Consider the following 16306-nt stretch of genomic DNA (forward strand, 5'->3'; position numbering starts at 1 on the left):
ACAGATGCGGGCCTTTGGGTGTTCCCTGCACTTTTATCCTGCCTGCTATCACAGTCATTAGCAGTGCAGGGTGAGATGCTTACATACACACCAACACATCTAGTCACCGCGTGGTGAAGACCTATCGACAGGAGTGACAGCGCTAAAGAAAGCACGGGTCTGTCAGGAGGAACTTATGGGGAGAAGAAGAAGAAGTGACTGAGAACAGATGGAAAGTCTTTTTCATCTCCAGTTCTTGATATATGACAGAAATGACAGGCAGCTACTTTTCCTGCAAGCACGGTACATTCCAGAAGGTTGCTATCTTTCTTTCTTTCTCATTTTCTTGCTATTTTGCTATTTACCCCTTTTTCTCCCAACGCATACTAACTCCCAAGACGGCAAACGGGTGACGTCCCAAGAAGTCAAACGTTCGACTGGCAGTGGGTGCCTGCGACGGCACATGACTATCGGCTATCGAAACATAACTCAAACGGCACTGAGTCAGCTGAAGAAGACTTCGCAACACTCGGCACAACGACTCGCTCGGCCTGACGGCTCACTCGGCGGTGGCTTAAGTCCGCTTTAGGCGGCGCGCCTCTATCGTTTTAACTGTTTTTTAGCGGACCCGTCAACCTTTTACGTCTTGGGTTGACGTTTGGTCACATTGGTCCCAAGAACTCACGATAGGCCATTTGGGGAGTGAGAGTGTGTTGCTATTTCTCCACAATTCATTCCTTTCCCCAAATACTTTTTTGTGTGTTGTCACTGCTGCTGACTCACCTGGCAGTGAGGTGCCCCCACCGGGAGGACGGAGCCCCTCCGTCCTACTCCTCCCCCCAACACTCCCCGCTGACAGGTGCCGCCCCAGCCCATAGGATCTACATGCAGACCCTCCCCACCCTATTTCTGACAGCAAACGCACAATTCTTATGGTTTTGTAAGATTCTCTAAGTTCTATGTAACACAGCACTGTTTACACATTTCTTTATTCCCATTTAATTGTACATAGATTGTGTTGTCTTGATTGTTTTGTAACGCTTTTGCTTTGGCAATATAAACGTATGTTTTCTCCTGCCCGGCTTCTCTCCCCCAAACACGTGCCAATTGTGTTCGTATAGACGCTCGACAAAGAAGCTGGATGCACCATGGTGGGTTCTAAACCCTGCCCTGTGACACCCTAGCGCCCGTTTCCTTTATTTCTCTCTCTCGCTCTCTCTCTCTCTCTCTCTCTCTCTCTCTCTCTCTCTCTCTCTCTCTCTCTCTCTTTCTTTCTCGCTCTCTCTCTTTCTCGCTCTCTCTCTCTCTCCCTCTCTCTCTTTCTCACTCACTCACTGAATCAGGGTGTCCAGATTTTCAAAATGTCTAACCGGGACACAGGTTCTCACACGTTCATCGTGCACGTTCATCTCATGACCATTTATTAGTCTACCAAAAAATTAGATGAGAAAAATGGGGAAGGTTTACTGTACTCTTAACTTCACACAATTAAAAATGTAATTACAAATTGGTATAATTAGCAACAATCAATCTAATAAGCTATCCTTAATAGCTGAAATGGATACACTAGCTGCAGGCGGCTCCTCATTATCGTGTGCGTGCTTTATACTTTATACTAGACCTTTAACCACTTGAACCCAAGCAACCCTATTCTGGGAGGAACATTCACCAAAAATAGCAGATCTAGTGCTTGTAGATCAGCAACTTTTTTGCGAGATTTGGTGTAGATTGAAAAAGAAAACATCAAGTACAGTGCCCCTCAGGTCCGTTTTACTAAGTACAGAAGGACTAAGTGGTTAGACTGAAGTGATATTGATAAATGCTAAATATATCCCGTCAGGGCACCCAAGGGTGCCACAGAACTCTTTTTGAGAAACGCTGATCTAGATTACTGACCTTGGAGAAGGCAGCTTTTCCCAAACGTTGGTACATTTTTATTGTTCTCTGTTCTTAAGTTTTGGCATCGCAAGCTAGAGTGTGCGGCGATCCTTTGTTGTTTTTAATCTACCTCACTGACATTATTTTTAAGCTCTGAAAACATCAAACAGTCAATAGACCTTTTTAACTGCCATCCAAACTGGGACATTTGGGGGTTTGTTTGTTGGAAACGGGGACATTTGAGCATTTTGCTGATATTTATTGGCAACAGGCAATGATCTATATTCAGACCGGGACGTCTGGTCACCCTAATCTGAAAATTACAGTAGTAAGAACTGTGTTTCTGCATACACTGCTAAAGCTTCGTGATCAACAGTGATTATGGTGGTAATAAGGCTATGACAATTGCGATAAAGGTCTTTACACACCAAACAAACAATACAAATTCACATCAAAACTATTCATATAGTTGATGAACACATTTTCCATGGGGACCCCCTGGAACTCCTCAAGGATGATCCACGGGGGTCCCCGGACCCCCACTTTGAGAACCACTGAATTAATCACACAGGAAAAAAAGCCACCTGCAGTCGTGCAGTGTGTAAGACCTTGAGGCTTTGCGGTATAGTCTTGTTTTTGTTTTGCTGCCTCGTCTCACTCTCCTCCCTTCACCTTTCATCAAACATTCTGCTCACACATTCACTGAGCCACGTTCATCTTACCAACTTCTAGAGCAGCAAATAATCAAGCTAATGGAAGAGATCACCAGGTGGACGACGGTGGTGGTGGTGGTGGTGGACACACACACACACACTTGGCGGTGACGGAGTGGCCATTTTGGGCCCTTTTCAAAAGGGCACGACACCATTGTCCGCCACTGTATAAAACAGGACTTAAAAGTTGTTAACGTGACAGTACACATGTGTCGCCTCGTGGAGAGAGGGGGGGCAGGTGGACAGAGGGCAGAGAGAGGGGAGAGATGCAGAGAGAGGGGAGAGATGCAGAGAGAGAGACAGAGACAGAGAGAGACAGACAGAGATAGAGAGCAAGAGCGAGAGAGAGAGAGAGAGAGAGAGAGAGAGAGAGAGAGAGAGAGAGGAACACACTGTACATAACAAGGCTCCCGACAGCGGACAGTTTGTTTAATGTTTCTCCTTGTTCAGATGACTCTACCCTTGGCTGTGCCCTCTCTCGCCTGGACGGCACATAACTCCTGCACACGTTCCCCCATAACCACAATCTCTCCCGCTCTTTCTTTATCTCTCTCTGTCTCTCTCTCTCTCTCTCTCTCTTCTCTGTGTCTCTCAACTCACGGGCATCCTTCCTCTGTCCCCCCCGACCAGGGCTGGATGTGCTCCGAAGTGGCATCAATAAATCACCAGGAGAAAGTGAGGGCACGCTGTATTAGCTTGTGTTGCCTCTGCTCTTCCTGCCTGTGTAATTCTCTCAGCTACCTCCATCCCCCCCCTCTCCCTCTCCCTCTCTCTCTCCCCCCCCCCCCTTTGGTTACTCTCTGTCTGTCTGTCTGTCTGTCTGTCTGTCTGTCTGTCTGTGTGTCTCTCTCTCACTCACTCATTTTCTCTCTCTCCCTCTCTCTCTCTAATTTCTCCTAAGAGCTATTTAATATTCTGACATCAAAGGATGAGACATACAGTACAGGGATGAGTTATGACAACAGTAATGATGGCATGAGGCTGCAGCGGACAATCTGTCTGTGACCTGATGGGCCAGACCGTGGTGTCTGATTCAATGTTTTGAAGAACATGTAGCTTTTCTTTCTGTGAACACATGCAATTTTTTTCTGAGTCAAAATACATATATAAATATAATGTATTGTATGTTGTTTATGTTTTAGCTTACATGTATCTTTGTTGCATTTAGTTTTACATGCAAACAAAGGGTTCTGTCCGTCTCCTCCTCTTTTCCCTCTACACCAAATATCTCTTTACCGAAAACAGCTCAAAACAAGTCGTGTTTGGGACACAACATGGTTCATGTGGTTAAATTCTAATATGATATAAATCAGAAATGATATCAAAATATTTTTTCGTGGGAAACTGATTCACCACCCTCAGCCCTTCAAAGAAATCGAACGTAGGCCATTCCGTTCCAATACAATGCTGGAATGAGTGGAATAATCTTCTTTCCCTGAGCTCTATGACCTCTTTGTGCTGCTGCTTCAGGACATCTTTATTTTCTCATCTTAAAACCTTTTAATAATGCATTTAATGTGTGTACACTTACACGGCAAACTGCTTCAATTGCTCTTTACGCTGACATAGCTGATTTGTTGCCCGGGTCATTGTATCCAATTTGTCTTGTACAACAGCTGAAGGCTGCATGGGGGTGTGGGTGGGAGAGGGTGAGAGAGAGCTATCTGTATCTGCGTATTTGCAGTATGTTACTGTGTGTAATGTTGCTTTAAATTTAATGTGTTTTATTTTGTATTATAGGAATGGCCTCTACAATGAGACACTACATACCCCCTCCCTCTCTCTCTCCCTTTCCAAGGAGAGATAGGTGTGAAGACAGATCGATGTATGGATACCGTCCCGTCTGTCTGTCTGTTAAGTGCCTACTGTAGCTGCTGTATAGACTCCCTGGTATATTGACTGGGGCTCCACCAAACCCAATCTGAGATGGGAAGTTGGCTATTTGTGTCAGTGCACTCAGTCACCTCATCGCGCTCTCTCTCTCTCTCTCTCTCTCTCTCTCTCTCTCTCTCTCTCTCTCAAGACAAGATTTCGTCTGTCACCCAAGTGAACTGATGACCAAAATAAAAAATTGCAAAGTGAAGTAAAAGTGAAGCGAACCTATAGACTCCACGGTGGTGGGCAGGAACTTTACCTATACACGCCCCCCCCCCCTGCCTCCAACAACCCTTTCTCTTTCTCACACCGTTATATAGATAAGCCTTTTGTTATTATCCCCTCCTCAACCACACGACTTTTCATTCAATCACTCCACTCCTCTCCATCTAGACACGCTTCATTGGTTCATCCACTTTCTCACTTCCTCCATCTCCACCACCACATTCTCTCCATTCCCAGGGGGGTCCCAACATGATTGTTGTTGTTTTTTTTTGGGGGGGGGGTCCCAGAAGTGACAATTTAATGACTTTTAAGACCTTTTTAATACCAAAAAAAAATTAGAGAGAAAAATAACTATACTATAAGAACTGGTCAAACATTGGCCAAATTGTCAAATACTATAAGAAAGAGGCAAGCATTTTGTAAACAGCTGATCTACAAGCTCACAACGCCACACAACGCGAGGCAGTGTGAGCTTGTAGATCTGCTAGTTTCACAATATTTGTCTGTAGAACCGAGTCAAATGTAATGCCTACAATTCCAAGTGCTTGTCAGGGTGGGGGGGTGGGGGGGGGGGTTCGCGTAGCCAGACTATATCACTGCGTGGATATGAGTCTGGTGCTTCTATGAGGACGTTTTTTTCCCCAAGGGGCGGGATGAAAACAATGGCTCTGGACGCAATTGGTTAGACCTACAACCATCTACTAATTACAGTCTCCCATATTTGAATACTGGGCCCTGATTGGTCACCCCAGACTTCGGGAGCAGGAAATGGATTCACAACGGAGCGGTGCCACACCCAAATCGCAGAGGCACTGGCAGATTCGTCTGGTCCCAGGCTAGGGGGTAACCTCGCGTCACCAGTCTTTCCACCTCGGAGGAAAGCCTGGTATGCGTTACTAAAGACCCGTGTGATCCAGTCTAGGCCACGCCTACTGAAAAAAAAAAAGAATAGAAAAAAGAATCCTCTTTCCGGATTGTCGCGATCCGGTTTTGCGGTGCCGCTAAATAGTCTCCGGAAAATACACTCACATTTATATTTAAAAAATAAGCTAAACTACGCCGCATCAAGGATTTTATTAGGACGGACCTATTTTGGGGTGACGTCTTTCCGGTTCAAATATGATTATTTTGGGGGGTCGTGGCCTGAAAAGGTTGAGAACCACTGCCCTATAGACAAGTCCTCTCTCTCTCTCTCTCTCTCTCTCTCTCTCTCTCTCTCTCTCTCTCTCTCTCTCTCTCTCTCTCTCTCTCTCTCTCTCTCTCTCTCTCTCTCTCTCTCTCTCTCTCTCTCTCTCTCTCTCTCTCTCTCTCACCTGTGCAAACCAACCATCAAATCACTCAGTCTATCAACCCTCGCCCTCGCATAGCCTCGTGGCGGCCAGGTGATTAAGGAAGAGAGCAAGCGCGAGACGAGCTGAAAAGGCGCCTCAGCTGTAATCATGGTCGGACGAAGAAACAAGTGCTTCTTCATCACAGCCTTCCACCGCCGAGCATATTGACTGTTGCCAGGATATATCACATGCCCGACAGCCCCCCGTTGCCTAGGTTACCATTGTCTCAGTACGGACGGGGCTCTCCTAACAGTGGAGAGGTGCAGATTTTCTTGCACCGTAACAGACAAGAAAGAGACAAAGAAAGAGACACAGATGCATGCACACACGTAAACAAACGCTAGCGCCAACATAACTACACTGTCTGTAGGCCAGTGGTGGAAAAAGTACTTAAGTAAAAGTATCAATACTGCAATGTAGAAATAGTGTTAATGGGTGAAGGCCAATACATGGTCCTTCCGATGTCGGTTTAGACAGGCTTTCCGAACTAGTTTGGACAGTCAGGGCATCTGGGGGTTCACGATCGATTCTGAGAAAAAGTTCTGAAGGCCGCCCATCAGAAGTTCTGATGTTCTGAATGACTTCAATGTGTAGTTCTGAACTGAGAAGAAGATGAGCATGTATTGGCCTTCAGGCCCACAGTAGTCTCACGTAGCCAGACTGATCGTGACTAGGCCCGCAGTAACATACACAGTCTTATTTACTTATGGGTAGAGAGTAATGAGACGAAGGGGAAATCACAGTAGGTTTCCATTCACCATACGGATAATTTCATCCTAGATGTCATCGGACGTTTCAATGGCTTCTTCAGCCGGGAGGCTTAGTTAAGGAGCAGCAAGCGAGCATGGAATAAGGCTGTGCGTGTGTGTGTGTGTGTGTGTGTGTGTGTGTGTGTGTGTGTGTGTGTGTGTGTGTGTGTGTGTGTGTGTGTGTGTGTGGTGAGGGAGAACAGAGATGGTAAGATATCTGAGTGACCTTCGCTGGCAGAACACAGATGCTATTCATTGTTAAGCCTCGGACCCCGTTGACAGTGTGTGTGTGTGTGTGTGTGTGTGTGTGTGTGTGTGTGTGTGTGTGTGTGTGTGTGTGTGTGTGTGTGTGTGTGTGTGTGTGTGTGTGTGTGTGTGTGTGTGTGTGTCTGTGTCTGTGTGTCTGTGTGTCTGTGTGTGCGTGGCGTGCGTGAGTTTTATTAGAGACAGAAATTGAAATGCAACCCTTTTCTGCAGCTGAAGGACACGCTCACACACATGTGCCTGCCTACATCTCTCACACACACACACACACACACACACACACCACACACACCACACACACACACACACACACACACACACACACACACACACACACACACACACACACACACACACACACACACACACACACACACAAACAGCAGTGAGAGGAAATATGCTCTGCTTTTTACTGATGGACAACAGAAGTTATGGATGCCATTAAAAATCAGCAGGGGAGGCAGCGTGATGAAAATGTCAGAGAGAAGCCAGCAGGAGATGCTCACTAACTTGTTTAATCAGATTATGTGTGCGTGCGTGCGTGCGTGCGTGTGCAGTACGCGTGGGACATTGCATGCCGAATGCATGTACACTCCTCTCCCGTATCGTTGCTGTCGAGTAGAAACCTTTTCTGTTCAAAACCATTACTTTTCAGGAAATGGGAAAAAGAACCTGTGTTCCAAATGGATCCAATGTCGTTATTATTTAGACACAAAACTCTTATAAACCCCACCTTTCGTACGACGAAGCAGGGCATTCATTTACGAAAAAACATTAAAAAGTTGAAAATTTGAGGTATGAGATATGATGCCGTTTCTGCCAGACAGCGACAATATACGTGTACATGTGTGCGTCGTTTGTGCATGTGTGCAAACAAGCAAACGACGCACCGTGGTCCATCGATGCTCATACTGTAGCTTAGACTGGGGGGTGAGATGTAATCACAGCGTATAAGCACAGCTTGGAGGGGCACTGAAGGAATTCCCTCCACACGCTGACTCCAAGTCTGCCCGTCTCGCAAACTCACAACACATGTCGGCCAGCATGTGTGTGTGTGTGTGTGTGTGTGTGTGTGTGTGTGTGTGTGTGTGTGTGTGTGTGTGTGTGTGCGTGTATCCATAGCTGTGTACGTCTCAAGTGCAAGAAACTCCCTTAAAGGGATAGTTCACCCAAAAAAGAGAGACTTGGATCCATGGATATTTTTTTGTTTTTGTCGCATTCCTAAGCCAATAATTTGATGACCAGCGGACCGGTAGGCAGCGGTTCCGGTAGGAGACACAAAGGAGACTCTTTGTGTCTCCTACAGGCACCGCTGCCGGTCATCAAATTATTGGCTTAGGAATGTGACAAAGACTAAAACATATCCATGAATTCAAGTCTCCATGGGGTGACTAATCGATAGAAAACAAGTAAGACGCGCGAACGCGGTAAGCGAACGCAAAAAAAGAAAAAAAAGAAAAAAAAGAATGAAAAAAAATATTTAAAAAAAAGTAACCAATAAAAAAATTAATTTTTTTTTAAAAAAAAATCTGCGTTAAAAGGAGCATCTTAGAAAAATACAAATTCACCAAAAAAAAACTTGGAATGTTTTTGAACAATTCAACAAAGTGTTTGAAGTCCCTGTTTCACCCACTTCCGGGGGGCGGAGCCAAAATCCGAGCCCGAAGTATTTGTTCGTAGACCCCTACTTAGAGGGGGTAGAAAAAGTTTCGGAGCGATTCGGGCACTTTTCATTTAACATGGGGTTTCAATGGGGAGTTTTTAGGAGCCTTCTCCGGGGTGTGGCTTCCGGGGGAAGGGGCGGGCTTAAACGCAACCTTGACATGTGTGTTCAGTTTTCAAAGACCTTTCATTTGATGTATGGTACGTCTAAATTGGACATTTACTTATCTCAGAGGAGCTGCACACAGGCAGTGCACACAGGCAGTGCACACAGAGACCCAGAGACACACACAAGCCGAGCACGGTTTCATAGTATGCTCCACTTGGTCGGAGGCGCGGCTTCGCCGCGCCTCCTCCCGCGTTCGCAATAAGTCATTTTGGGGGTGAACTATCCATTTAAAAAAAGAGAGGGAGAGAGGGAGGGAGAGAGAGAGAGAGATGTTTGTGTGTCTCTGCATAACTCACCCAGCTACCACTATGAAGAAGTCCAAGCGGTTCCACGTATCTCCAAGGTAGCACTTCTTCCCCACGATGCCCAGAGCCACCATTTTGATCACCATCTCGATGGCAAAGAACGCAAAGATAAAATCATCAAAGTCCTGCAACAAGAGAGAGAGAGACAGACAGAGAGAGAGAGAGAGAGAAGAGGGACTCAGAATCGTCGTTTGATGTAAAGTAGGACACATCTGCTGCTTAGGGGTGCCATCCGTCCCTTGAAATAAGGAATCGTCCCTTATTTTGGATAACTAAAAGAGAGAAAAGACGTGTCTCCTATTGAACTGATCAGGGACACACACAACAAAGTCAAACAGCTCATATAATTTGTTTCTGTCTACACCAAATCTAATGTTCCCCCCAGAATATGGATGCTGGCATTCAAGTAGTGGTTACATAAAGTATTTACATTGAGATTAGATTTTTCTGGGCATCCCTTAATTTTCTTGGAAATAAGGGAAATAAGGCTGTCCCTTATTTGAATTTCAGGTAGTTGACAACGCTATAGTTTACCCTGTTGAGTTTAGTGCTGCATCATTTTTAAACAACCCTCATTCTTCAGGCTGCAATAGAAAGACACGGTTGAGGTAAAAATGGCTCTCTATATCTAGACTATGAGTGCCACCTGTTTGTTGTACTAATCAGTATATGGCTGCACTCATTACCGCCTGGCCCTGCTAACAAAGGAAACATCGACCGCCTGCTGGTTCATTATCAGAGCGGACTGGCAGAAAACGATCAAATGAAAACAAAAATCTATGAAGCTATGTGGATCTCAGGATCCACATATAAACCACGTGCTCCAATGTGGATCTCAGACTTCATGTCACCAGCTTGTGACCTCAGTCACTTCTGACATCATTAGTTTATTTATTTTTTACTTTTATTATTATAATAGTTTTAAATGTATTGTAGCCAATATTTTTTTACCCCCTTTTTCTTCCCAATGTAGTTGTTATGCCAATTAATTCCTCCCCACACACATTTCTGTGTTGTCACTGCCGTCGTATCCTACCGACTCGCCTACCAGTGAGGAGCCCCCACCAGGAGGACGTAGGGCCTTCGTCCTACTCCTCCCGCACAGCACTCCCCACTGACAGGTGCCGCCCCAGCATGTAGGATTACATGCAATGACCAATATCACCCTCCCCCATCCGGCTTCCCTCCCCGAACATATAGATACCTGACAAAGCCGGATGCACCACAGTGGAATCAAACCCACAACCTCCGTGGTGGTGGGCAACATCATTCATTTATGACGTATCTATGATTTATGACGTATCTTCAATTATACAACTAAAGTTAGATATTTCAAAATGTATAAAAGCATGAAAGATCAGTCCAGCGGTTTGTGAGATTAGACAGACAGACAGACAGACAGACAGACAGACAGACAGACCCTGTCATAGACAGCTCTAGCCTCTTGCAGAGCCACGCCATAAAAGAAAAAAAAAACAAGAGTGAAAGAATGATTTGGACTGGGATAAAGAAAAATGGAGATAGCCGTAATTCCTGTAAATGTAAAAAGAAAGGGAGACAAATAAAAGGAAAAAATCATGAATAAGTCAAAAAGCGAAGGAATGGTAGATGAGGAGAAGAATGTGGCGTGAAGTGAATAAAAAATGAAGGACTCATATTCTGGGAAGAGATCAAGGCGTAGGACACCCACCGGTGAATGAGCGATCCAAACACGTACACAGAGAAATTCATAAATATATCAAAACCATCGCCGCTTAGGCCCACAAAGTTCCCCCTTTGGCAGTCAAAACTTCATTTTCGAAAGTGTGTGTGTGTGCGTGCGCGCGCACGAGTGTGTGTGTGCGTGTTTGTGCGCACGTACGTGCGTGTTTACAGCTCAACACACCCGTCTGACCCAGTGAGACGCTGTATCCGCGCACTGATGTGGTTTCCCTTGAGAGACCTCAAATATTTCGCTTCACACTGTGAAGTGTGTGCTGACATTCAGAAACACCGATGTGTCGTCTTCTCCAGACAGCTGTCCCGGGGTGGGCTTCCTTCATCTTTACGCAGGCTGCAGTATATACATACCCCCACCAGATGTGGAGGAGGAGGAGGACCTTCAGACTGGATGGCTGAAGATGCATAGCGTTGCTGACGGGCAGAAGACGGGCATGTCCGAAACCGTTATACGGTTTTGAGGAAATATGGGGGGAGGGGGGCGGCCTGTGTTCCCAGTGGATTGAAGTTATTTTTTAGTCATGAGCTCTTGTCGATACTTTTCATTGGGTAAATGTTTATAAAACCCACAGACAGCAGGTTTAACCACTTTTAAAATGTTTCCAAAAGTTGCGGAAATAGACAATGTACAAGCTCACAATGCGTCGCACAGCAACACATTGAAATGGTGTGTAAGAAAGCCTCAACAGCCCCTCTTCTGTTTAAGGAAGCTAGCCAAATTTCAGGTGGATAAGTCATTGATGATTTTATTCTACAGAGCTTTCATAGAGTCTGTTATTTCATTTGCTGCCATTTGTTGGTATGGAAACCTTGGCATTAGACAGAAAAATGCCCTTAACGGGGTTGTGAGGGGGGCTAGCAAGATTGTGGGGGTACAATTTAGCTGTCTGAGTCATATGACCAGCAGGTGCTTAAGAAAGCATCTTCTTTTTTTTTTTTTTTTTTTTATCCTGCGATATTTGTAACCCATTTTTTTTCACCCGGTGCCAATTTCCTAAGTGATCCTGGGCGCTACACCAGCCCTACACCAGCACTACACCAGACCCCCACAGTAGGGAGGCCAGGGCCGAGCTCATGCTTCCTTCAGGCATGAGAGCCAACTGACCTTCTTGTCACCTGACAGGGGGGAGTTTCCCTGGTTGGACGTAGCGCGTGGAAGGAACACGTTATTCCAACCAGTTCCCTTCCCCTCCATCAGGCGCCCCGGCTGTCATGGGGGAGGCGGTATAGCGACCAGGATTACTACATGTTTTTGTGAGGGTATTAACTACCCTAGGAGACACGGGGAGAACATGCAAACTCCACACAGAGTAGGCCCTTTCGCCAACCCCACCTAGGGTATGGGCGCTGATGACGCGGAGGAGAAGACACGCCCCCAGCGCCCACAGCGTCCCCGGCGGGAATCGAACCCAGGACCTTCTAGCTGTGAGGCGACAGCACTACCGACTGCGCCACCGTGCCTTAAGAAAGCATCTTCTATTAGGGCAGACAGCTCTCACCCCCTAAATCCTGAATTCGTGCCATCAATAATAGCAGCAGGAGGAGGTAGCTATGAGTAGCTATTATTATCTGGATCTTGTGATTATGTCTATGTCTATGTCTATGTGTGTCTTGTGTATGTATGTTTACTGTGTGTTGGAGTTTCTTACTATCTGCTGTAACATAAATTGCCCAGTTTGGGACATAATAAACTTGAACTTGAACTTCAACATTGTCGGCTATTTCCGCTACTTTTGTACTCTTGTACAACGAAAAACATAGAAAGTAGAACTATGAAGATACAAGGTTTCTGCCCGACAGCAACGATATAGACGCAAACAACAACAACAACAACAAACTTTTGTGTTGTTTGATACAACATATTCCACTTCCTTCCTTGGTCCTCTGACTGGTGGTTGAGCTACAGAATGCTCTGCCAGGCTTGCCTTTCACAGTGAATGGTGGATTTGTTAGTACAGAGGAACTGACAACAGCCCGAGGTTTCTGCCCACCTGTTCCTCAGGAGCTCCCAGTGGACAGAAAGGAAGAGGCATCCCTCCCCGTATACAGTTCCTCTCTCTGCTCATCAAAACACACTGGATTTGTTCATTTGAAGACTTGGACCCTGGCCGTGTCGCAGATTATACAGAGTGTATCCAGTGGTGGAAAGTAACTAAGTACGTGTACTTAGGTACTGTACTTAAGTACAAGTATTTCCAATTTGCAATACTTTTACTTTTACTTCTACTCCACTACATCTCAGAGGCAAATATTGTACTTTTACTCCACTACAATTATTTGAAAACTTTAGTCAGGCTACTAGTTACTTTGCAGATATAAATTACTATATTATAAACAAGACCAGGAGACCTGGTTCTGCCAGACCCAGAATGAAGTCCTAGTATGTAACACACCTACAAACCACTTTATAACTGAAAAGCATAAATCATTTTATCATTTTTGTGACATAATAATGATGTCATGAATAGTTCGTGACGAAAGGGGACGAAAGGGGGACAGACTTTTTTGGCTAGGGCCGGGGGACAAAGTGACCATGCCCATGTATGGAGAAAACAGATACAAAGCCTCATGTAAGCCCGACCCCTTGGGTCTGGCAAAAATGTTCAGAACCCAAGATATGATGATTTGAAGATTTGCTGCTCCATTCACTTCTTGTTTAACTTCTTACTGAAAAAGGCTCCTGAGCACTTTTTTTTTTACAATGAATTTTGGCTGTGGCACTCAGAACCAAACTGCCATAAATAGGAATGGCACTGAATATGGAAGACTGATGTCATAGTACTGGTGTCATAGTACTGACAAAACACATCGTATTATTAGCACATTTCAGATTTGACTAAAGTGGCCATTCAAATTTCAGATTTTACTAAAGTGGCCATTCAGTTTGAGTAACGTTATTAGCTATTCCATATAATGATGTCATCAAGGAATGACATCACACCGTCGTCATCACATTCAACATAATTGTCCTTTTTAAATGTTTTTATTGCATTTTCCAACACAACACCATTCAGCAACTGTTAGCAATAAATTCTTCTGCTAATGACACTAATGACATCTACAGGTTGGACACCAGCACAATGGTCTGGTCTTTAATTAATACCAGAGGAACTCACCCACCTGCTTCATCACGTCACTCTGCCACCATCATCGGGACAAAGATGTTTATATTCGGCGGCTACGGGAACCCGGGGGCCTTATACAACAACGTCAGAGTGTTTGACACAGAGACCAACTGCTGGCAGAGCACACCTGCACAGCTTCTTTCAGAAGGACGCTGGGGTCATTCAGCCTTTGCCTACAATGGAGAGCTGTACATAGTTGGTGGCAACAACTCAGAGCAGTGCTTCAATGATCTGTGGAAATTCAATCCACAGACCTGCTCATGGAAGAAGGTTGAGCCCAAAGGGAAAGCCCTGTGTAAGAGGTCTTGGAAGAGTTCTTGCATGGTGGGAGATCGTATCATCCTCTTTGGAGGATGCAACATACCTAATGACGTGTATATCTTAGATTTAAGTCCTAATCTGAAGATGTTATGCAAGCTAGCAGTTATTCAGTACGGTGTTGAGCAGTCTGAACTCAAACACGACATCAGATGGGAACTGGGAGCCATGAATACCAACAATAACTGAAAACATAACATAGCCCTTTAAAAAGAGAAACAAACTGTGATCCCATTTAAAAACTAGAACCAGGAGACCTGGTACTGCCAGACCCCTAGTGGTTGAAATCTGAATGGCCGGGCTTCGCATGACGTGTGTCCCTTCTATGTCCCTTCTATGACGAAAGAGGGACAGACTTTTTTGGCTGGGGCCGGGGGACAAAGTGACATACCATGTATGGAGAAAACAGATACAAAGCCTCATGTAAGCCCGACCCCTTGGGTCTGGCAAACATACAAAATAACTGATCTATGCGACGCGTTCTGAGCTTGTAGATCTGCTATTTTCAAACATTTAATTGTTCTTTTGCTAGTAAGTATATTTTGATGCCAATAAATACCTTTGTACTTTTACTCAAGTAACATTTTGAACACAGACCTTTTACTTTTAACAGAGTATTTTGTGGTATCGCTACTTTTACTCAAGTAAAATATCTGAGTACTTCTTCCACCACTGAGTCTATCAGAGTATATCAGTGGGTTGCAGGAAAGAAAAGTAACAAACTGTGACGACTGACAGATTACACGCCGAGACAGCGAGACCGAATGTGAAGATAGAAATTGAACGATTAGCGACATATAGTGCCAGGTATAAGACCCTCATCAATCTCTGTCTCTCTGCACCTCATCGGCTTTTTTTTTCTGTTTACCAGGAGAGGCTTTTCGACTTCCCTCCACTGTGCAGTAATTACTCATCCATTTTGCATTAGCTCAACCCGGCATGCCTGCAGAGCCCATCATATGAGAAACCTTCTGCCCCGAGGGTAAAGGAATGATCGCTTTACTGACAAACACACACACACGCACACACACACACACACACACACACACACACACAGACACACACACACACACACACACACACACACACACACACACACACACGCGCGCACAACATAAACACACAATGTACATATGGGGCCTGTACTAAACCTTCAGGATCACTTGACATCATTGACACCATGCTGATGTCAGCAGCCATGCCTCACAAACTAAAACACACAGACAAGCACGCACGCACGGACGCACGGACCCACACACACACTGTACACAAACAGGAACACGCACACACACGTTTGTATTACTATACTTGTGAGGACATCAACATTTTTAGTTGATTGGAACCAAAATCTTGGAAGAAGAGGGCCTCTTCCAAGTGTGACCAGAGATGAGGGGTGTCAGCCTGGCATGGCCAGACTAATATCACTGCGTAGACATTAGTCTGGAATCTCTGTGTGGAGGGGCAAATTAAATAAATGCCTCTGGTGATAAACCCGCCCCATATTTGCATACTGGGCCCTGATTGGTCCCTCACAACTTTGGAGGGAGAGAAATCCAATATCTATTGAGAGGGGCCAGACCTGATCTGCCAAGGGCAATTTATTTTTTGCAATGGCAGATTCGTCTGGAACCAGGCTAGAGGGGTGTGGCTACACGCTATTTAGCTGGACATAATGCTTACGATATCATACCATAACCTTAAAGCCGCAAATAGCAATAGCAAATAATCTAGAAATAGCAAATAAGTGAGTTTGGAGATTAGATATTTTTTTCGGTGCATAACAGCGGCACACAACTAAATGTAAATCAGGCATGACTCTATAAACCTCTATATACAGTACTTGAGTAAATGTACTTAGTTACTTTACACCACTGGGAGGGGGCATACTGTACAAGCACACGATCCCACAGGTCCGTTCCGGTAGAGCAGCATATGGACGTTACACTGTAGCTTTGTAATCAGGATATTGATCCCTCTAAAACTAATATCACAGA

General features: G+C 45.1%; 1 protein-coding gene across 4 annotated transcripts in view; it reads right to left on the reverse strand.

The window, feature by feature from the left end:
* cacna1g (calcium channel, voltage-dependent, T type, alpha 1G subunit) overlaps positions 1-16306 on the reverse strand; it is a gene marked incomplete at its 5' end in the record, with an annotated part of 186344 nt that overhangs the window by 147242 nt on the left and 22796 nt on the right. For all 4 annotated transcript variants that reach the window (XM_080455501.1, XM_080455498.1, XM_080455499.1 and 1 more), the window contains one exon: positions 9142-9275. In XM_080455501.1, the coding sequence (XP_080311627.1) occupies positions 9142-9275 (134 nt within the window). The remainder of the gene's footprint in view (positions 1-9141; positions 9276-16306) is intronic.

The sequence above is a fragment of the Gymnoscopelus braueri genome (assembly GCF_963280865.1).
Source record: "Gymnoscopelus braueri genome assembly, chromosome: 17".
Lineage (NCBI taxonomy): Eukaryota > Metazoa > Chordata > Actinopteri > Myctophiformes > Myctophidae > Gymnoscopelus > Gymnoscopelus braueri.